Source organism: Felis catus, chromosome D1 (genome assembly GCF_018350175.1).
Source record: "Felis catus isolate Fca126 chromosome D1, F.catus_Fca126_mat1.0, whole genome shotgun sequence".
In the NCBI taxonomy this organism is placed as follows: domain Eukaryota; kingdom Metazoa; phylum Chordata; class Mammalia; order Carnivora; family Felidae; genus Felis; species Felis catus.
This window is the reverse complement of record NC_058377.1, coordinates 33,824,505-33,849,672: the sequence shown is the minus strand read 5'-3', so window position 1 is coordinate 33,849,672 and position 25,168 is coordinate 33,824,505. Positions and strand designations below refer to the sequence as shown.

At 33.2% G+C, this 25,168-nt stretch overlaps 1 protein-coding gene across 2 annotated transcripts in view; it reads left to right on the top strand.

Annotated features, from left to right (window-relative positions):
• The window catches only part of CNTN5 (contactin 5), a 1,399,046-nt gene that overhangs the window by 1,225,055 nt on the left and 148,823 nt on the right, over window positions 1-25,168 (top strand). For both annotated transcript variants that reach the window (XM_045038579.1, XM_023239314.2), the window contains 2 exons: window positions 8,289-8,416; window positions 10,627-10,802. In XM_045038579.1, coding sequence (XP_044894514.1) covers window positions 8,289-8,416; window positions 10,627-10,802 — 304 coding nt within the window. The remainder of the gene's footprint in view (window positions 1-8,288; window positions 8,417-10,626; window positions 10,803-25,168) is intronic.

Sequence of the window (25,168 nt, the reverse complement as noted above, 5' to 3'; positions counted from 1 at the left end):
TTTGAAAAGATAAATAAAATTTATAATCATCTAACCAATATTGTAAAAAAAAATGAAGAGAAAGGACCCAAAAAATTACAAATGAAAGAGGAGAAATAACAAACACCACAGAAATACAAACATTGTAAGAGGATATGAAAAACTATATGCCAACAAATTGGACAATCTAGAAGAAATGGTAAATTCCTGGCAACATATAATTTACCAAAACTGAAGCAGAAAGTAGAGAATTTAAACAGATTGAATACTAGGAAGGAGGAGATTGAATCAGTAAACAAAAAATTTGAAGTTCCTTGACAGCTCAGTCTGTTAAGCATCTGACTCTTTCAGTTCATGTCATGATCTCATGGTTGTGAGATTGAGTCCTGTATCAGGTCCACACTGGCGTTGAGCCAGCTTAAGATTCTATCTCTCCCCCTCCCTCTTCCCTTGCCCCACTTTTTCTTTTTCTAAAAAAACAAACAAACAAGACTCACAATAAACAAAAGTCCAAGAGCAGACGGCTTTATGGGTAAATTCTACCAAACATTTAGAGTTACTACCTATTCTTCGCAAACTATTCCAAAAAAGAAAATAGGAAAGGAAACTTCCAGACTTATTCTATGAGGCCAGTATTACCCAGATCACAGGGCCAGAAAAAGACATCACAAATAAAGAGAACTACAAGCCAATACCTTTGATAACCATAGATGCAAAAGTCCTCAACAGAAGACTAGCAAACAGAATCTAACATTTAAAAAATCATTCACAATGATCAAGTGGGATTGGGTGTATGCCAGTATGCAAGGGTGGTTCAATATTTGTAAATCAATCAACATGATACATCAATAAGAGAAAGAATAAAAACCATGTGATCATTTCACTAGATGCAAAAAAAAAAAAAAAAAAAGAAAGCATTTGACAAGGTAAAACATCCATTTATAATAAAAGCCCCTCAATAGAGTAGGTATAGAAAGAACATAACTCAACATAAGAAAGCCATATATGAAAAATCCCCAGAGAACATCATCCTTAATGGGGAAAAACAGAGCTTTCCCCCTAAGGTTATGTGTAAGACAAGGATGTCCACTCTTAACACTTCTTTTCAACATAGTGTTGAAAGTCCTAGCCACAGCAATCAGACAACAAAATAAAATAAAATGCACCCAAATTGGTAAGGAAGAAATAAAACTTATACTATTTACAGATGGCATGATACTAATATACAAAACCTAAAGAATCCATCTAAAAACTCCTAGAACTAATGAATAAATTCAGTAAAGTTACAGGATACAAAATCAATGTGCAGAGATCTGTTGCATTTCTATATACTAACAATGAAAGAGCAGAAAGAAATCAAGAAAGCAATCCCATTTACAAGTGCACCAAAAATAATAAGATACCTAGAAAAAAAAAACAAAGAGGTGAAAGACCTCAACTCTGAAAACTATAAACCACTGATGAAAGAAATTGAGGACAACACAAAGACATGGAAAGACATTCCATGCTCATGGACTGGAAAAACAAATATTGTTAAAATGCCTGTATTACCCAAAGTAATCTGCATATCTAATTCAATCCTTACAAAAATATCAACAGCATTTTTCATAGCACTAGAACAAAATGTCCTAAAATGTATATGGAACCACAAAAGACCCCAAATTGCCAAAGCAATCTTGAAAAAGAAAAGAAAATCTGATGGTATCATAATTCCAGACTTCAAATTATATTACAAATTTGTAGTGATCAAAACAGTATGATACTGGCACAAAAGATAGACACATAGATGAATGGAACAGAATAGGAAACCCAGAAATAAACCTACATTTATATGGTCAATTAGTCTTCAACAAAGCAGGAAAAAATACCCATTGGGAAAAGACAGTCTCTTCAACAAATGGTGTTGGTAAAACTGGATAGCTTCATGCAAAAGAATGAAACTGGGCCACTTTCTTTCACCCTACACAAAAAAATAAACTCAAAATGCATTAAAGACCTAAGTGTGAAACCTGAACCCATAAAAATCTTAGAAGAGAACACAATCAGATAGGTCTCTGACATTGGCCTTAGCAATGTTTTTCTAGAAGTGTGTCCTAAGGCAAGGAAAATAGTAGCAAAAATACACTATTAGGACTATATCAAAATAAAAAGCTCATGCATAGGGAAGGAAGCAGTCACAAAACTAAAAGGTAACCCATGAAATGGGAAAAGATATTTGCAAATGACATATCCATTAGAGGGTAGTATCCAAACATCTATAAAGAACTGTTACAACTCAACACCCCAAAAACAAATAATCCAATTAAAATTGGGCAGAAGGCTTGAATAGACATTTTTCCAAAGAACACATCCAGATGGCTAACAGAGACATGAAAAGATGCTCAACATCACTCATTATCAGGGATATGCAAATCAAAGCTACAATGAGATATCACCTCACACCTGTCAGAATGACTACAATAAAAAATTTAAGAAACAACAGGTATTGGCAAGGATGTGGAGAAAAAGGAACACTGGTGCACTGTTGGTGGGAATACAAACTAGTGCAGCCGCTCTGGAAAACAGTATGGAGGTCCCTCAAAAATTTTTAGATAGAACTGTACTACAATCTAGTAATCGCACTACTGGGTATATACACAAAGAATACAAAAACACAGATCCAAAGTGGCACCTGTACCCTGATGTTTATAGCAGCATTATCAACAATTGACAAATTATGGAAAGACCCCAATTGTTCATTGACTGACTAATGGATAAAGAAGATGTAGTATAGATGATAGATAGATAGATAGAGAGATAGATATAGATGACAGATAGATAGATGATAGATGATAGATGGATAGACAAATGACAGATAAATAGATAGATGATAGATGATAGATAGATGGATAGATAGATAGATAGAGAGAGAGAGAGAGACAATTGGATATTACTCAGAGATCAAACCAAAAGAATGAACTCTTTCCATTTGAAACATCATGGATGGAGCTAGAGTGTATTAACGCTAAGTGAAATAAGTTAGAGAAATACAAATACCTTATGATTTCACTAATGTGGGATTTAAGAAACAAAAGACATGAATATATGGGAAGAGGAAATAAATGAGAGAGGGAAGCAAATGATATGAGACTCTTAATCATAGAGAACAAACTGAGTGTTAATGAAGGGAGGTGGGTGGGGGATGGGCTAAATGGGTGATGGACATTAAGGAGGACACTTGTGTTGAGCACTGGGTGTTACATGTAAGTGATGAATCACTAAATTCTACTCCTGAAACCAAAACAACAAACAAACAAAGAACTTTTTGTGACCTTAGGTTAGGTAAAGATTTTCTAGTACAACCACAAAAACACAAAGCATAAAATAAAATCGATATGTTGTACTTCATCAACCTTAAGAACTTCTGCTGTTGGAAAAATGTTAAAACATGCCATAAACTGACAGCAAATATTTTCCATTATCCTTCCTGAAAAAGGAGTTATATATAGAATATTAAAAAAAACTGTCAAACCTGAATAAGAAGACAATTTCATAAAAAATTGCTAAAATATTTTATTACTTCACCAAAGAAGATTTATAGATGGGTAACTAGCACTTGAAAGATGCTCAACATCATTAGTCATTAAAGAAATGTGACTTAAAACTCCCGTAAGATTCTACTACCTAATTATTATAATATCTAAAATTAGGAAGACTGACCATCTCAAGTGTTACAAGAATTCTCAGATGATGCCGTGAGGAATTTAGAGTGTGGTGTAACTGCTTGGAAATGGTACAACATCTCCTTTAAAAAGTTAAACATTAAGCATGAACATAAACCAAACGATCCAGTAATTAGTCCTAAGTACCTATCCAAAAGAAATATAAGCAAATATCCATAAAATACTCTTTACACAATGTTAATAGCAGCTCTATTTGTGGTAAATCCAAGCTGAAAATAGCTCAAGCATCCACCAAAAGGTGAATGGATAAACAAGTAGTGGTATATACACCCAATGGAATACTATTGAGCAACAAAATGGATTGGATTATTTATCATTGCAACAATACAGATGAATCCCAGCTATGCTGAATGAAATAAACTAAACAGAAAGGATATATAATGTTATGATTTCATGTATATGAAGTTATGTTAAAGTTAAAACTTACTATGGGGACAGAAAGCAAATCAGTAATTGCCAAGGGATAAGGGTGTGATAAGAAGAGATTATAAGTAGAGAACACAAAGGAACACAGAAATACTTTGGGGGTGATGTATGCGTTGACTCTCTTGACTGTGGTAATAGTTTTGTGTCTGCATCCATTTGTGAGGACTTTTCAAAGTATGTGCTTTAAACCTGTGAACCTGTTATATAACTATCATACCTCAATATAGGTTTGGTTTTTTTTAATTTTTTTTTTAACGTTTATTTATTTTTGAGACAGAGAGAGACAGAGCATGAACGGGGGAGGGGCAGAGAGAGAGAGGGAGAGACAGAATCTGAAACAGGCTCCAGGCTCTGAGCAGTCAGCACAGAGCCTGATGTGGGGCTTGAACTCACATACCGCAAGATCGTGACCTGAGCCGAAGTCGGACGCTTAACCGACTGAGCCACCCAGGCGCCCCATAGGTTTGGTTTTTTTTAATGGTAGCTTCCCTTTGCTCTTAAAATAAAGAACAAATGTTTCCCATACTATACTAGGTCCTACATGATCTTGTTCCCATCTGCCTCTTTGGGCCACTCCTGCCCCTTTTATATGCTGTCATCATAATTGGCCATTTGATTCTTTAAGGTTTTGTGGTCCTTCCCACCTCAAGGCCTTTGCAAATGCTATCCCCTCTCCTTTCCCTACTCTTTTTTTTTTAATTTTTTTTTAACGTTTATTTATTTTTGAGACAGAGAGAGACAGAGCATGAACGGGGGAGGGGCAGAGAGAGAGGGAGACACAGAATCAGAAGCAGGCTCCAGGCTCTGAGCCATCAGCCCAGAGCCCGACGCAGGGCTCGAACTCACGGACCATGAGATCGTGACCTGAGCTGAAGTCGGAGGCTTAACCCACTGAGCCACCCAGGCGCCCTTCCTTTCCCCACTCTTAACTCCTGGTTAACTTCCTCTGATCCTTCAGTTCTCATCTCAAATATCACTCCCTCAGAAAAGACTTACTGATTCACCCTAAAATACTTGAGATTTATAACTTTCTGGGTTTTTTTCTTTTTAAAATTTGTCACAAACTTTACTTATATTTTAACACATTTTAAATTAATGGCTATCAACACTACTAAAGTATATAATTTATATATATTATCTAGTTAATACTTTTGAAGAACTAGTTATATATATTTATAAAATTTTACATATAAAGAGATTAACTGCTTAAAATCACACACATAACAGTCAATGGCAATGACTTAAACTCAACCATCTCTGACTTGAAAGCATATAATCTTAAGTAATGATTAATGATTTTGTAATATTATATCCACTATGATATGGTACCAAAAGAAAGCTAATCTAGAAGTTAAAGCGTGATCTCTAAAGTGAAAGTTGGTAAGTAGGTAGTATCTCTAGGCTGGCAGTCTAACTGGAAGAACCTAAGCTAATTTGTGAGGTATCTGACAGGTAAGCCAAAAATGGAAGTGGAAGGTCCAGAAAATGGCCCTGAAATTTGGAAATCAAGATCGCACCAAGAAGTTAGCTATAGGGGTGCCTGGGTGTCTCAGTAGGTTTAGTGTCCAACTCCTGATTTCAGCTTAGGTCATGATCTTACAGTTCGTGGGTTCAAGCCCCATGATGTGGGTTGTCCGTGCGGAGCCTGTTTGGAATTCCTTCTCCCTCTCTCTCTCTTTTTCATTCAAAATAAATAAATAAGCTTATAAAAAAAAAAGAAGTTAGCAGTAAATCCTTGCAAGATAAGGGTAAGTATGATGTTATCCTAGATAGACTGTGGTATTAGGCAGATTAACAAGGCAGAGATCCAGTAATTTAGTGCAAGATGTGAATCAAGACATCTCCAGGTCTAGGCAAAAACTCATGGAAAAGTTTAGAGATAAGAATATAGTAAGCATAACTTGGCACCCAATGCTAGAATGCTGGTTTGCATTTGTAAAATCTCTCCTTACCCCCAACAGACCTTTACTTCACTACTCCCTTACTACCCTGCTCCAATTTGTGGACTTCTCAGCAGAATGAATCCCCAAGTTTGAAAATTTCAAATGTAGGAGTTACATAGTAATAGAAGAGGAGAGAAGATAGATAAAGAGGCTGGAAATTGCTAGAAAACATTAATTAAATATTCAGTTATCTAAGTAATTATGTGTGAAATAGCCAGATATTATAATGTAAATCACATTCACAGTCTCATTTAGTTTTTCTTTTTACATTAAAAAAATGCATATGAGCTCATCTGATAAAGATTTGTCATTTGAATCGGTAGACAGGCTTTTGGTTAAATGACATTGCCACTTGACAGATAAAAAAATCATGATATTCAAAATTCTTCAGCCCCCAAGTGGCCTAAAGTACAGGGGTGTTCATAAACTATCTTTAAAAGGAGAGTATAATGTATTGCCTCCTGTCAGTGAGAAAAGACTTATCTTAAATCAAGAGCTGAAATACTGCCAGTGTCTAAGATATATTTATTTCTTTAAAAGAAGTGGATTTTAAGCCAAACTTCCCACCTGCTAGATTAGAAGCAGTAAAATCCAGATATATTAAAGATATTAGTGATCTGAATAGATTATAGTAATTTAACAAAATTTCATTAAACTTTGTAATTCTCATAAGATAATGCCTATTTGTTTGGATAAAGTATGTTTTACTTTCAGTTTATCTTTTTATAGTATGTTTATCTTTGGAGTTTAAATGGAATAAATATATTTCATTTTTATAGAAAATGAGTACTATTTAAATAATGAATAGAATTTTGTATTGACCATCTTGAATGGGTTTATATAACTTTTAAGGGCACTGTGTTTTCCAAACGCCTCAAGTTAGTTATCTCTCCTAGACATATATTACAAAATCAAAGTCTCTATTCCAAGTTTGGCTTGTTTCTAAATTTGTCTTCCTTATACATTATAAGACAGGTTTGATGTATATTGAAAAGAATATGATGTTTTTAAACTAGTATCATTATTGATGATAGTATGTAGTTATAAATTCATAAGCAATAGTCAGCAACCTAGAATCTAATCCAATTGTTACAAAGTTCAATGCTTTTAATAACTCAGTTCTGGGTAATTGGCAAGATTGAATACATACCTTAAAATAACATGAAGGAAGTAGACTAAACATATTCTTGTTTCTTAAATAGTTTAATATTATATTAACATGGAATACATTATTCTTTTCAGAACCTAAAAGACCTAATTTTAGGATTTTAAGTTCACTAGGGCCACTAGTTCTTATCAAAAGCTTGTTACTTCCTCTCCCAAAAGTCAATTCAAACTCTAGTGGCATAACAAATAAAATGACACTGACAGCTTCTATTTTACTTCAGGTTGCTTGAGGAGGTTGATGCATTGGTGATGTAATGGGTTATATTTCAGGAGCAAAAAAGGGAGAAAAGGACAAAAGTACTAATTAATTTTGAAATCCATATATTTCTGGGAGGATGAATACACAGGATAATATGATAATCCCAAATGTCAACCTTTCACTGAACTTCTAAAAATTTTTTTTAATAATGCTTTAATTTTTCACCTTCATATAAGTCTCAAGGTCCACTTTTAGCAAAGGTCTCGAAAAAGCCCAAATGCAAACTCAGGTATCATGTTTTTATATTTAAAAAGTGCAGTGTGAGCAGCCCAGGTATCAGGTATCAGGTCTCATTTTCATACCCTTGCTCCACTGGTGGCACTGTAGAGAAACCACCATAAATCATCTCTTGGCTGTATACAATTAATTTTATGTTCTGCACTTGTCCTCCCGTATGTTTTTATGCCGTTTCTTTCTATATTTGATTTTTGAGGTCACTCTGGGTTTGAAGTAAAATACTCAAGCTTCATATTAAAATATCGCTGGGTGATATTATAAGTTTTAATAACCAATTTCAGGGTCACCTTTTCCCATAAGTTTTAAAATGAACTGTCAAAAAGTGTCAAAAAATAACCTTTAACTCTCTGACCCTTTTAAATATAAGAGGATATTAAGTGGGTTTATTGCATAATTTCTTAAAGGGTAAAACATTTCTACTATCACATATTTTCACAGTGATCCCTTTATCTTATTTATTATTACCTTGGAGGTGGTTTCAGACGTCATCAGAGTTTTTTACTACTTAGCTGATTTGCAGTAAAAGAGGCAAAAACCTTTTTTAATAATTTTCAGAATAGCTATTCTTCCAGACGGAAGTCTACGGATCCTAAATGCTTCTAAATCAGATGAGGGAAAGTACGTTTGCCAAGGGGAAAATGTCTTTGGTTCTGCTGAAACCATAGCTTCAGTATCTGTAAAAGGTAAGAAAATGTGGCTAACTGTGTTACAAGCATAGTTTCGCAGCTTTGTCAGAAAGCAAATAAATATAATATGCATGTAAATTGTGTTTGCGCCTATGTGTGTGCATGCTTCTATTGATAAGATACACTACAAACATAGAACTAACAGAGCCATATTGTCCCTTCCATTATTTAGGAGACCATAAAGAAAGGAACACATTGTTGGTAGAAACTTAAATATTTTGCTTTGAACAAAATATGTGAGAGGATAAAGAAATCTTTCTGAAGTTTTACTTGATGTCTCAAAATTTAAAAGTATTCCAACAGTATAAAAATATTTTCCTCTATCAAAATTAATTTTAACATCAATCAGTAATATTCTTTTGTCACCAAGGGATCTGGGGCAGAAAGGATAGCAGACAGAGGACAGGAATGTGTGGTGTTTGAGTATGCATCAGTTAAATGGTTACCTGACCTGCTCTTTGGTGCTTGCATCAATGGAATTTTTTATATACTGTCATTTTTTAGTGTTATAAATATTGTCACTTAAATGTTTCTGTTAGTTTTCTAGTTCTAAAGTGAACTAGATTTTGGCCTAGAACATTTTTTTGAGACTACGTATCATTGTTTACTACTAAGAATATCTCATATGTTAGGCAGAAAAATCTCATCAATTGGCAAAGAAATATTTTTCACAACTGCACTATATCCTTGATTGATTTTTTCCATGTGGGCATGTATTATATAGTGAATCATGCTTTGGCTACAAAAAAGTAGAAATGTTTTCTTTTTCTTTACAAATAAAAGTGTCATTAAAATAGCCAGCACTCTGATATTTTAGAAAAGAGGCAAACATTAAGAGAAGGAAGGAACATGATTTAAATGATGTTTTCATTTACAGCATACATTATGGGAATCCAATTCAGTCTGCTAATCTGTGTCTTATTGTGCTATATAATGTTTATCATAATGAAGCAATGCTGGATTCACAGACTTTTTTGTAAATAATATCAAAAAAGGTTTCTGTAAATCACAAGTTAAATGGAATATTTAGTTACCCAGAACATTCCAATTCTCACAATGCTTAAACTATAATATGTTGTGATGATCTGTCTTCTCTGATGAAGTCAGAATTTAGAAAGCCACACAGAATATCTTACTTTTAGAATGCTAATATTTACATTCATTTTCTCTCTGACTGCTTAAAAGGATGTTGCATATTAAAGGATCTTATCCGTGGTTAAGAATGATGTTTCATCAGACTATGCTACTGCCAACAATAGAGCTAAAATAGGAAAATTAGCCTAATTTTTAATCATTTGTGTCAGTCTTCTTGAGGTATCTACAACCAGGAATCTAGGAAAAAAGACTAAATCAAAATCCTATCTCTATCACCTTCCTACTTCATTTTAAAAAATCATATTTCAATTATCTGATCACTAGCTTAAATAACCCTTAGATGAATAGCAGTATTAGCCTTTATTGGTTCAAACTTATTTTAAACACAGTAAAAATGTATCTATTTTTAAATTTTTAATTGAATCCTTTAGTAATTAAACACACATTTTTTTCTCAAAAAATTTTCCATTCAATAATTTGCCTTTCTTTCTGGATCTAAATTAAACCATCCACAATTTATCAAAATTATTTTATAATCAGCTAGAGAAGTTCATTTTCTATTCATAAAAGGGTTTTGTAGTGTATAAAGCAAATATAAGTTGGCATAGTTGTAGTATTATATTTTTGTCTGTGTTAAAATAGTAATTTGAGAGGAGCTGACTTCTATAACTTTTAAAGAAGTAAACTCACCTGACTTCTTCCTCCTTAGATATGGAACATATTTTATTGTTAAAAAAAATCCTTTTATTTACACTTGATGATCCTTGAAGGTAGACCAGGAGGTTACAACTTCTTTTTTTCTAATTTTCCTTCTTCTGGAATGCCAAATGCTGCCTATAGTTATGTATTTTCTTGTCTTTTTCATCCATGCTTACTTCTTAATAGGAATAGCAACTTTTAAACCATCAGTCTCCTACAAAAGCATACTAAAATGCCCTAGCATACAAAAACAGGTAATATTTCAATTAATAATAGTTTATTTAAAGATGTGTATCCAGAGCAACTGCATTGTATAGATTCTTTGCTTAAGTTTTTCTCTATTATTTAAAATATAAAATACAGGGAAATACTATGTGTTGATTATGTTAATTAATGCATTTTTATTTCTATAGAACCTACAAGAATAGAACTTACTCCTAAAAGAACAGAGTTAACAGTGGGAGAAAGCATTGTCCTTAATTGCAAAGCAATTCATGATGCTAGTTTGGATGTCACTTTCTACTGGACACTAAAAGGACAGCCTATTGATTTTGAGAAAGAAGGTGGACATTTTGAAAGCATCAGGGCCGTAAGTTAATACACTTCTATTTGTCGAGTACTATAATTTTTAAAATTTACACTCAAATGTAAAACTTTATTATTTATGAAATGCTAAGGAAAAATAGGGAAAAATATATTTGATTCAAACTATTACTTTCTTTCATCATTATATGTTATGTCAAATTGAAAGTAATTTTGTAAAGCTCAGTATGTAATTGGAAATACTTCATCATGCAAATCTGGTTTATTTCTCACTTTTATTTACTTGATTAATTTTGTCAACATTTACACATTACTTCTTAGAAATTATATTGCTACATACTAGTGTTATTTAAAGCACTTTAAACAGTAAATATGATACAATAAATAAATGAAATAAGCCTGCCTATCCTACTCCTCAAGAAATAGTAATTTTGAAGATTCTTTAACTCCTCAAGGGAATTAAACATGAGCCTAAGCAGACCTTAAACATCAACCAATAGTCATAAATACATATCAGCCTTAGACAAGGCATATTCATTTTTTGTCTACTAAGTCATTCCCTTGTAATATCTTGTCCTATATTACACAATTTTGTGGCAATCAACTAACTGAAGTGGGAATCTTTTGAGCCAAATGCTATAGAACATCAGTGTTCTCAACAGAGAAGTGAAAAAAGACTTTCTTCCCCCAAGTTCTTGTTTAAGATAAAAGAATGAAATAATGATGAAAGGAGAGAAGGATGATGGAAGTAGGGTAACAGAGAGAGATTTTGCCTAAAATATCCCTTTTATTTTGGCTGAAGAGGTGAATCCAAATGTAATTTATGCCTGAAAATCCAACTTAAAGTATTTCCTCGGGACACTTCGGTGGCTCAGTTGGTTAAGCATCCGACTTTGGCTCAGGTCATGATCTTACAGTTCGTGAGTTCTAGCCCTACATTGTGCTCTATGCTGACAGCTCAGACCCTGGAGCCTGCTTCAGATTCTGTGTCTCCCTCTCTCTCTGCCCCTCCTCCACTCACACTCTGTGTCTCTCTCTCTCAAAAATAAATAAACATTTAAAAAAATTTAAATGTTTCCCCATACTTGTTAATATCCATTTATTCTTCTGTAAACAGTTTGGGAAATACTAGAAAACCACAGCTGTGGTAAGACCAAATATATATACAAAGCTCAGTTTATATTGAATTTTATTTTACAAGTAATATGATACAGTGGGGAAAAAAGTCCCCAGATCCAAAGTCAGAAATTTTCTGGATCCAGTCCCAGGTCAAGTCCTAATCAGCTTTGTAACAAAAAGCCAGCCACTTGGCTTTCCTGGGCAATAATCTCATAGACAAATGAAGTGAGTGGATTAAACCAGAAAATTTCTAATGTCCCTTCTCACTTTAGAATTTAATATTAGTAGAAGAATAAATATGAACTGTCTTTGTTACATTTGCCAATGTAACCAAAATTAAACATTTCCTTCTAAATGTTTCTTTTCATCCTGATTTACTTTGAAATTAATGGGAGAGATAATATATATAAGAAATAATTAATAACCACATCATTCACATCTAATCAAATAAATTAATTTTAATTATTAATGGTTATGTTATATGCAAATCATTTAGATCATGTTAAATTAAACTCATTTTCCCTAATTTGTGACTTTCCTTTTTCCTTTACCTGGGGTTAACAGTTCCTTCAAGATTGTGAACAAATAAAACAGAACCAGAAAAATGTAATACAAAAATATCACATTTCAAAACAAAAATATGCTAACAAAAATATATTTTCTTAAGATTATCTGTAAAAATTCACTCTGAGTGATCAGATACATAAAGTAAAAATATGTCTAAAATGAATATTGGGTTTTCTTCATGTAAACAGGACCCCTTTTTGTTTAAAATATCGAGAGAAATTAATGGTCCTGGTAAAATTATTCTTATATAATAAGAATTCTTATTTTTGTCTCTTAGACATTACCACTTTAGTTTGATATCATTCATTTGTAGCAATAAATACCTTTAATCTTTTTTATAAAGTTGGAAGTTGACAATACCTGCCATATCCCTCTTTGTATATATGCTGTTCTTGCCTTTAAGACATAAAAAATTGACTCCTTACTCCATGCAAATCCATATGATAAAGGCCATGTTAAACGTAGGCTCTGGATTGTATACAGTAATAAGAAGCTATAGAATAAAAGAAAAGAAAGCACATTATCATACTGAGAAGTGAGAATAATATTTAGTTTTAAGGTAATTTAGCACTCATCATTTTTAGTATATTTAGAATAATTAATAGAAATACATATGTACTTAAAAATATTTGGAAACTCTAACACTACTATAAAGAAATTATCTATCCCCTTCCTCTTAATTACCTCCAACTCTGATTGAGTCCTGGCTGGCTTCAAGGATATATACTGGAGAAAATTCCATTTTATGACATTGATAAGGCAGAGAAAAAAAAAAGCATGCTATCCCCCAAATAATATATTTTAAGAGGAGAAATGAAAGTTTTATAAATAAGGGAAATTTGGGATGCCTCTGGACTTGTGGACTACCTCCTGTTTAAGAGGACAACTAAAGACTCTGGTAATAATAAGGACAGGATAGGACTCAGAAGAGAAGATGATTTATGAACTGCTCTGAGTTTTAAGGGAAAGCCATTGAAGGACCATGGGGACGTAGGCTAGCACAGCAGAGTAAGAAAGCCAAACAGATTCAGGGACTGCTTAACCAGGAACAGAGTGTGCCTTTGAGTGAATTAACTGCCCTAGACCTAACCTACCAGCGGGCAATTGAATAGGGGTAAATCAGAAAAGGAAGAGGGGTATACTTTTTGAGCACGTTAACACTGCATAGCATCAAGTGAATCAACCAAATCTCTGGGAGAAAAAATACCAATGGTGTTGATATTTAGCATCTCGTAGATGGCAAAATATAGCCTAATGGAGTTCTTTACTTTTCAACTAATTGTACTGGTGTCTTTTATACACAGCCATTGTTTCTTAGATAAAACTGTAAACAAATTTTTAAGTGTATCTATCATACATCTATATATAATGTTATATACACGGTTTTGTTTTAAATAAAATATCTTTCAGACTGCATTACAAGAGAATGAAAAAACATAAAATCACATCTCGTTAAAAAAAATAACTATTGCTTTGAAATTTAAATGAAAACATCTGTATTGAAAATGTTTCTATTTCCCTTGCCCCTTTTACTTATGCCAGGTTTTACAAATCCAGGATTTTGACTGATTTGAAGTGAATCCTAATTACCAATGCCACTGTTAAAAGGGTCAAAGCAATCAAATAAATATTGGATCCCATTCACCCAAATCACTTTTTTTGGCAATGATATGAATTAACTAAATGTGACAAGTTAGTGAGGCTATCCTTAAGATATTAATTTCAGTTCATCATTACAAGTTAAGTGCTGTGGATGAAAGTAAAATACACAGCCCTCCATCCATAAGAGAGCACAGTTTAAGGGAGAGACCGCAGGATGAGCTAGTGATCTATCTGCTATAACAGTGCTATCACCAGAGAACTTTGTGCATATGGCTGTCAGGAGGAGATGGTTTCTGAACCTGAGCTGGAAAGGTAGGATTTTGCCAGAAGGCTAGGAGAGAAAACTATATCTCAGACAGAGTGAGCAGATAAAGCAAAGACAGAAGGGACAGAAGAATTTAGAACATGTTTCAGGAACAGTGAGGAACCACTAGACCTAACAACATAGTGAGGGCACATAGTACACAATAAGTGAATAGTTTTTGAATACATTGAAAGAAAAGCAGCAGAGACCAGTGTAAAAGGCACTGACTTTCAAGCCATGGAATTGGGGTTGTATTTGGAAGGTAGCAGGGAGTCATGTGATTAAGATTTGTTTTTTTGGGGGGAGACAATTCAGACAGCTGTGGGGAGCAGGAATTGAAGCTATTGTGGATTTTATATTCACTCTAGACTGATTAAGCAATGAGGAGTTGACCATTACAAGTTTGGCCTTAAATAACCATCCTCTTATCAAATAAGGTATTTACAATTGTGTTTCAACACAATTGTTTATGTTGGTCAGAGGTCTGCAAGAACCTCCTAATACTCTCAGGATGTCTGGACAGTACCTGAGCATGGCCAGGTAGCCCCAAAGTTACAATCTTAATGGAGAACTGTGGTTATCCATTGTTTTTTCAGAGACTTGAAAGTCCTAATTATTCGTTAGAGATATAAGCTAGTTTTAATCTTTATAATGTTAAAGAACAGTTACACTGAATATACTGGAAGCCTGAAATTTGCTCTGTTTTTTGGAAGAGAAAAAACTTAAACATTTGTAATCAGGATACTCCACTAAAGAATTGCCCTTTCCATTCTGAATTCTCCAAACATGCTAAATTGTAACTAAATGGACAATAACCAAATGAAAGTGCACTATCTGAATGGTCCTTCATATTTACTGAATTCTCTGGTTGTAACAATATACCCAGGAAGGCATAGTAGAGATATTTGGCATCATTTTTTAATGAGGAAACTGAAGCATAAGACTTTTCCAGGTCACATGAATACTAAATTGGGGTTACAAGATTAAATACAGCGTGATTTTTAAACTGCATTATTTATTCTTTCTTCTCTGTAAAGCGTACATTTTCCATATTCATTGACCATATGTGTTCATCCCTTCTCTATAAACTGTGGGAAATAAAAGTAGAAAGATGATTTGGCTCTAGTCTTTAAGAAATAAAAGATAACATAGAATATCAAGCAATTCAAGAAAAAAGATGGCTATAAAAAACAATTACTATTTTTTATTACAGCCAAATATCATTGGCTGTGTGTGTGTGTATACACATGCACATATACATATATATAAGCTGTATACATATATATAAGCTATATATATATAAGATATATATATATCATATATATATACACACACACATATATATAAGCTATATATACAACTCATCATAACAATTATATGAAGTAATATTATTTGGGGAGAAGGTGCTACCTGACCTAGACCTCATTAGGATAGGAAAAGAAGAAAGAGAAAGGCAACCTAAAATGAGAAAAGATATGGTATCTCAGGGCTGTGAGAGATCTTGGAAATTATAGGGTTTGTCCTAGGCTGATACTCCATCAGTATATTAGCGTCTGCTGGAACCGTTTTAGTGATGAGGAACTCACTCCTATGAACTAGTCCATTCCATTACGAATCAGACCTGAATGTCAGAGTGTTGGAAAATAGGAGAAATTGTGATAATCTGTATACCAAGCATAGGAATCATAAAGGAACATACCTGCTTCATATCTATGATTTTTGTGGAGTATTAGGTAGATAAAAGGGGCTAGAATACAAATTCTTTAGTATCATAAGGATTTGACATTCGTTGAAATGTTCTAGCCTATGCCAGTCTTCATATTATAGTTACTTTTGTTCCTAGCTTATCTTCTTGGGAATTAACATCTATTTCCTAAGGATTGTAAAAGTCTCAGAATGGAAGACAGTAAGTGCTTAACTGGCACCATTCTCTTTCCCAGTGGAACAATGCTAATGTTGTAAAAATGAATGAAATCATTGGACACATTGTCAGGGTTTACTAAGGCATAAAGTTCTGAGGACCTCTAAAGCATCTTCTTCATCACATTAGCAGGTCTTGGAGGCATTTCATAATTAATCAGAAAGTGTGTGAAAGGGCAGAGGATCAGTAGCTCTATCAAAGGAACACATTCTCTTTGGTTCATTATACTCACTAGTAATATTTGTACTTTTAAGTAATAAGGCCTCCTAAACTCTGAGCCCTAACTTCTCCCTCCCTGACAAAGGGCTTGTCTTTCCTCATCACTTGATTACTTGCCTCCTAGATCTAGGTCTTGCTGTAAATCCCAGCATCCTGGTAACTCACCAACTTTCTGTTGTCTGCTATAAACTTTTGACTTGCACATATTTGTTTTACCACTACTTTCTAGGTCTTTCATCTAACTTAAGAAAAGAAGCCAATTTGTAATTTTAATAGGACAGAATAATCATCAGTCAAACTTGGTCTCTTAAGAAAGAGAGAAATTACCCTAAAAGGCCCTAGAATTTTCAGACTATTCTTGGAAAAGTTACCACAGCCATTCTCCCTGCTTAAAGAAAAATTCCTCCACCCACTATCTTGAAAGTAGTAGTAGCTTCCATAGCAAAAAAGAATGCCCATCTTTTTTGGTATGTGTATATGTTTCATGCAGTCCTATGAACAGGAACAAAATATGCCATTAAAATCTATTATCCTATAACATTTTATATATTCATGAAACAACCTAAACTGTGGGGTCCCTAAAAGCAGAAGCTAATACGCTGTTTTATTTTTTATTATGCTGCACTATGGATGTCCACAGAATAGCCACTCAGTCAATCTTTGCTGAATAAAAAAATAATTTGAGGGGCACCTGGGTGTCTCAGTCAGTTGAGCATCTGACTTCAGCTCAGGTCACAATCTCAGGGTTCCTGACTTGGAGCACCACATCAGGCTCACTGCTGTCAGCTCAGAGCCCACTTTGGATCCCCTGTCCTCCTCCCTTCTGCCCCCCCCCACTCATGTGTGCTTTCTCTCAAAAATGAATAAACATTAAAAAACAAAAAAAGACAATGTCTACTTAAAAAAACTAATAATTTGATGTAAACCGTTTTCTCGACTTAGCCAACTATTGCATTATTTCAGAGATTTTAATATAGTTAAATACTGCATAAAATTCTGTTAAAACCTTTTCTTATAACAGGATAGTTTATGCACTTGCTTTTTTACTTTGACACAAAATTGGATATTCACTTGAGCAAAATTTGGAACTGAATGAAAGGTGACTGCCTCGGTGACATCTAAGACAGTCAATTATTGGGAGAGTCTTCCTTAAATTCTGGGTATGTTACCTACATAATCTGTGGGCCATAATACCACCAGGATCACAGCTGAGTAGTAATACCATGTTGATTATCCACCTCCATTTACTCTGATTAGCAGGGAGTCCCACAAAGCAAAATTTGAAGTGAGCCTCTTCATAGTGGTCAAATGTAGCAAAATCAGGTAATGCTTCCAACATTATCACATATAAAAAGACGTTACTCATTCAAATCACAGGACTCACTTTGTTCATTTAAATATAGTCCACCAAAACAAACTTTCTGGGTGTGGTAATATGGTGAAGATACAGAGATTTTTTTGCTCATTTAAAGGTCCATTGTTGGTAGCTGTTTTATCTTTATAATACATTTATATAGCGTATGGGTGATATGAAAGTCACTAGTTTCTCTTCAGTGTTTTTTTTTTAATTTTTTTAACGTTTATTTATTTTTGAGACAGAGAGAGACAGAGCATGAACAGGGGAAGGGCAGAGAGAGAGGGAGACACAGAATCTGAAATAGGCTCCAGGCTCTGAGCCGTCAGCACAGAGCCCGACGCGGGGGCTCGAACTCACGGACCGTGAGATCATGACCTGAGTCGAAGTCGGACGCTTAACCGACGGAGCCACCCAGGTGCCCCTCTTCAGTGTTTTTAGTGAAGAACTGTAAGTTTACTTTTTTGTTATTGTTTTTCTGAAAGAGAGAAAAAAGAAAAATAAAGTTTCTTGATAGAGAAAGTCAATTTTAGTGTAGGCTATGGCAGGAAAAATCTGATCAACATAGTCTGTGTTCTGTGATCTCTGAGGGGATGAAAATACATACTTTCTAGAGATTTTCATCAGAACCAATTAGGATATTTCCGGTTATTGCATTGGGAAAGGGGGAGAATGAGAAATATAAAGCACTATTTACCTCTTAATAGAATTTGCTTTCCTGGATTGTAAACTCCAGAAATTAAATACGCTATTAGCTCACTACCTCCAGAGATTAAGAAGTGCCTACATGTTGAGGACTCCATAATTTTTTCCTTTTGAAAGTTGTTTTTCTCCAAAATTATTTTTCCCTGTATTAACTCAGGCTGGATTTCTATAATACTACATTGTCCTTGGGTTGGTTGTTTTTAATCCAACCAAAGGATGAGTTTAATGTGGAATAAAGTGTCTGTTTCTTTAGAAATGTGACCATTGGTAGACCCCAGTACGTGTTTGCAAAATCATGTCATTGTTTTTAACTTTGACTATTAAGTCTATCTGATTATTTCAGTGACTTCATGAAAATACATTCTTACCTAATTCTAAGTCATTTTCAATAATGAATTACTTACTTAGATTCACTAGTCTTTTTAATACACATAACAAACCTCTAATATAAATTTTCACACAAAATAACACTCCAAATACTTTGAGTTTCAGTTGAGAATTTCGATTGTGCTTATCCGTTATTACTTTAAATTTCTGTCAGTTGTCCTGCAACTGCACACTGATGAATTATCAAATGGACCTTGACTCTGGAACTCCTTCCCTGTTCCAATCTAATAAAGATTTATTTTTATAAGACAGCAAATATTTTTTAGAAATATATATGTACTAAATAGCTTAAAATAAATAAGTAGATAAAAGTTAAGTTATAAAATTGTAGTTTTCCAGGTGTGTCAAATATTCAAGTCAAGTTACTGAAATGAGTACCTAAATTACTATTAAATCCTAATACTCATCTTTTCTCAATACTCAAATTTTGTACAGTATTTGATTTTATTTGTTTCCTAAGAGGATGCTATTCAAATCTCGATAATTTTTTTTTAATTCCCATTTTCTTGTTTTCTTGTATTCCTCTCCCTTTCATTATTCAAATTGATTTGTGGGCCTATTCAAATGAATTGAATTAGGAAGGATAACTAATTGTGCCCATTTTAACTGAGGCTACCGTAGGCCACTGTAGTAGACACCATGGTGTATTGCCCAGATTGCCTTTAAAAATTGAGGTACTCTTTTCCCAAGCCACTGAAAGTATTGGTGGCTGCTTGCTTCACCAAAGTCCCTCTCTGGGAATTGCCCGCAGCCAAAAAGAGTTGTCTGGCCCAAGTTATGCCCCAGCTTTTCAGTCCACGACCAAAGGTAAGGATGATGAATGCTTAGGGATGGTTTTAAAGGATAAGCTGAAAACTTTGTTGTGAATGCATTTAAACAACATCCTCTGCTCAATTCTATTTTCTTCATTTTTCACAAATATTGATCCCAAAGGCATTCCTTAATGGAGTCTCCATCTCAGAGACTGTTTCTCTGAAATTCTGACCTGAGAGCCGTAAGGGCAAATGCCATCACTTAGAAACACTGGAAACAGAGATGAGTAATAATAAAAATAATCATAATAGCTCTCATCCACTGAATGCCCACTAGGTACCTGGCAACATGCTAAACTTTTCAAATGCTACTTCATTTAACCCTCACAAATACCCTATGATATAATAATTGGTTTTGTTTTTATTTGTGGTAAAAGGGAAATGATGTTTTAAATTTCCTACTTTCTCAATAAGTTTAATGTGAAATTATAATAAATATCCTTCATTCAATTTAAAATTTGTGGGTCAATTATTCTCATTGCTGGTAAGATTTTCATATATTCATCTAAAATTACTCACCTCCTATAAAGTTTATACTATTATTATGTGGTTACATTTATATTATGCAAGTTCTTTTTCCTAATATTTGCAAACTTTACTATCATGAACTATCTCCTGTAACTTTACCAAAAATATGTTATGTATATTTTTAAAGGCAAAGGTATAAATCGGACTCTTTAATATTTAGTTAATCATTTCAGAATAAAATTGAAACAGATTCATTATCTGATTAAGATCTAGGCTAAAATATATAAATAGAATTTACATCATAAAGAGAACTTTTACCCTTCCTCTTTTATATGAATTATTTCATTTGATTCCCACAATAACATTGTGTCAGACAAGTTATACGTAAATAAAGAAACTGAGCCCCAGGAAGGAAGAAGCATGGAGGGGACATCATTGCTGAGATTCTAGGCAACACAAGCACATTTATAACACAGCCACCATTATCATTTAAGCTTCTTTGAGCTTAAAACTTCATTGCCATGAATGCTATTCCAAATATAGTTTGATGTTTTTGAAACAAAGACATGAAGAATGAAAACTACCCATAATTCTTCACAGTAGCATTTTGAAAATTGAAGACAGAGAGAGAGACTGTGTTTCTTTTCTGTAGTTCTACCTCTCTAGCTGGACAACTCAGCCTATTTTTACCTGACTTATTTGAACACTATCAAAAAATTAAACTAAAATATTCTGTAATATCAAATCACCAAATTGTGTTAAAAAATCCTCTCACAAAAATTACTGATGATGGATTGAAAAACATCTTAAAATATCCTCCCATACTTGCCTTTTCAGATGTTCTGTGGGTGTGTTTTCCTATTTATAAAAGCTCACTCTTCTGGCTGTTGTAATTGTATCAGTGTATAATGTATCAACCCATTTTTATCAACTTCACTTTTTAGTCTTTTGAAGATTCTTTCAAAATGAATATGAGATAAATTATGTTACATTGCTTTTGCAGCTGAAGATGAGACAATGAATGTAGAGTACAAGAGTTGCAACATTCTTCTGAAGAAAATATTGTTTCCACATTTGAGACATTTAAAATTCTGTTTTCCTACTATATTACTTACAGGACTGTTGGTTTCATGTGAGTTTTAGACTACCAAAACCCAGTTTTCAAGTCGGATAGCTGTAGGGTTTCAGATTCTTCCTTTTGCCTCATACACATTCTCCCAGTGCATCCATTATACCTTTCCCATCCTTCCACCAAAGCAAGTATCAAAATCTACTGTAAATTAGTACTTGATTCTTTCCCTTCTAGCCTCTACATTTCCAGAAGTTAAGTATATGTTTATTTTCTGAACTTAACACAGTACCTGGAGTACATTAAAGACTAAATAAATATTTGTAGAGTTGCTAAAGGAATCAGTGAAGATAGGAGTAGATGAACTAAAACAGCCATTTAGAGTAGACCATTTAGAAACATATGTTAACTATACTATCTAAATAGCTTTTTTATTATTGTTAACCAAGAAAAATTTCTAACTTCTATTGAAGTTATAAAGAATATCAGTAACCAATAGTTTTATTCATTTTGCTTCATATGAAAATTTAAATATTCTTGATATTGTGCTAAAAGTAATCATTTTTTTTTTGGAAATAATAACCACAGGAGTTGGTAATAAAAGAGAAATATTCAATGGATTCTAGTTACCATGTTTAAGCAATGTCGATATGTTTTATAGGGTTTTTTTCTTGTTGTTATTTTTAATTTTTTTAGTGTTTACTTATTATTGAGAGACAGAGAGAGAGAGAGAGAGCATGAGCATGGGAGGAGCAGAGAGAGGCACAGAATCTAAAACAGCCTCCAGGCTCTGAGCTGTTACCACAGAGCCCAACGTGGGGCTTGAACCCATTGACTGTGAAATCATGACCTGAGCTGAAATCAGGTGCTTAACCACTGAGCCACCCAGGTGCCCTGTTGGTGTTATTTTTTAAAAAGTACCTTATGTGTATCTATGTATCCAGGAGATATAATTTAACCTGCAGAATGATGAAATTCATAGTAAAATAAGGCCCTTGATATTAGAATTTCCAGCTTGTAGGAATAATATATAAAAGACGATTTTTTGGGGGGTTTTTAAAAGCCTTAGTAAATAAAAGACTGTCCTTATTCTCTAATACCACATAAGGTTTAGGATTTTATAAGCAAACATGGTTCAGTTTACATTTTGAAACACTATTGATATGTAAGTATTGTGTTTTAGACTGACTCCTATATTATTTCTTAAAGTGATTTTCAAAGACTTGGTTTTTGAGAGGCCATTATTTTCAAGACATCTTTCAAATTCTACTTTTATTTTGAAATTTATCTTTCTACATCTGTTTTGTATTAAAGTCTAAAGCATGCCTAAGTGTTATGATGTGTTTAGCTTTTAGCTTTTCAAAATCCTCTAGTTTCTTACATGGACTATTTTTATCATATTACAATACAAAAGTGCACTTTAAGAGTCTAGAATTAATAACTCAGTAGGTAGCCTCTCAAAGATGTTTTTTCTGTTGTAAAAGGAGGAAGAGAAATTTTTGGAGATAACTATTGGGCTATTATTATTCACTTCCTTTCTTCATCTGATATCCCTCACATAAAAGAAATGGAAAAGATCAATTTAGAGAATTTGGAAAGCACAATACTTTTATGTTTACCAAATAATTAATGGCTCTACAGAGTATTTTATCAATGAACAGCAGATGAATTCAGAATTTATATCAGTTCCATAAAGATTTATTGAACACCTATATACTAGATACCTGTCCAGGAACTGAAGGTTCTGTAGTAATCAATAACAAACATTCTATGGGAGGTATATGAATACAACTGAGATAGAGTGTTGCCTTTGAGGAGCATTGGGTCTTAACAGAGGAACACACATATAAACTGGTATGTGGCAAGAGCAATGGAAGAACTGTGTTTAGGAAACTCAGTCCAAGTTGCATATCATCCAATGTGTGGAAGCAAAGCATACTTTCTGAATCAAATAACACCTGAGACTATTCTTACAGGAGAATAACATATGTATTGCAGGCAAAGCAGGAAGAAGAAGGGGGAGAAGACATTCCAGGTAGGGACAGAGCATTTAAAAAATATGAAAAATACTAAGGTTTTGTATACCAAATCCCAATAACAAACAGTGGTCTTACAGTTTAAGCAAATTGCATCTAATATTACTACAGAAGTTCCATTTTAAAGAAAGCTGCCCATATAACCTTGGAAAGTTAAGCAAATAGTTATGATTATTCTTGGTTCCAATTAAAGCAAGTTACATATTCCTGGTAAAAGTAAAGCTGCCAGATTTTTCCAAATTAAATTGTATGTTTCTTAGCATAAGTATATGTTTTACATAAATTTACACGTTGCTTGAAGCTGTCTATGGAGTATATAAAAAAGAAATTAATTATTGCAGTGTTAAGATTCAATATCCAGGGTCATGAGGTAATTCCCTGAGAAGTACTATGTGATTTTTTAAGAAGTCTGCTTGTTATTCTAGAGGCAATTATAAGAATACAACACAGTTAAGGAAACAGGCTAAAATCAGAATTTCTGCTTCCATCCATATTTATTGCTTTAGTAAATTATATATTTTTGAAGATAGGAATCATACCTACCTTGCTAACCATTTTGAGTACTTGATATCATTCCTGGCAGATTATTTGCTAAATAAAATATTTGTTAAATGAGTTATCATGTAAACAAATAGAATTTTATGCTCTTATATATAGTGACTTTCTCATTTCCCTGCTAATTTGTTAAATTACCATACCAAAAATAATAAATAAATAAATAAATAAATAAATAAATAAATAAATAAAGGAATATACCAATATCAGGAAAGATTTTAGTCTTTTTTTTTTTTTTTTACTTTACAAAACTTTAGTGGTTACCTGTAATATGTATATTACTACATGAGGGCAGGGAATATATGGTTGAGTAACGTGTGATTTCTCTCTTCTAGAACTCCTAATCTAGATAGAGTTTTAAATAACTATTTAATGTGATAAGTGTTATAGTATTGAGATATTATACTGTTGAGAGAGGGAAACTCTGGAGGAAAATTTTGACTTATTAACCAAGGATGTCATTGGCGGAAAGACTTGTTCTTAGAATTAATATTCAATTTAATTTATTACTAAGTTCATTACCACAGGTTTTTCAATCAACTAGTATAAGGTAATAATCCAACTGATAATTTTTAAATTATCCTAAAATTAAATTTTTTGTCATTATATAATTTACACGTCTGCAAAACCAAAAGGATTAACTATCTTGAAGCAAAATTAGCTAAAATAATTTAGAATGCATAAACTGTGAAGATATTATGTTGTACTAAACAGTTGAAAGATTTCATATGAAGAAGCCTACTTGAAACTATAAAATATTATATTTTATCCTTTTTAACTGGTGATAGTCCCACAAATAAATAAGCATACTGACAAATTTGTTTTAAAATACTTATTAAATATATGGTATTTTCTACAAGCATTTCTGAAATCTGCAGTCTAATTGCCATAATCCGTCATTTAAGTAGTAAGGAATACTGAAAGACTGGCTTTCCTGAAGTAAGAGACCTCTGACATGCTTTGCTCACAGTGCCCATCACATAGGTAATGATTCTGAACAGGCTACTAGAATGTCTTCAATGTTTAAACAACTTTAGCTAATGTTAGAGATGCAAGAATTTCAATGTTTCTATTTGTCTTTAAGAATAATCAGGCAAAAGACATTAAAGATCACTTTTTCTTAGTTAACTTGTTTTTGCGGGGGAGGAGGGGAGATGTTGCCCAGATTGCTGTTTCCAGCCACATTTAGTCACATACCAAAATTCTGACTGAAATAATCCATTGGTGTGTTTATTTTTATATTTTAGATGTTGATAAAGATGTTGATTATATATATATATATATATATATAGAG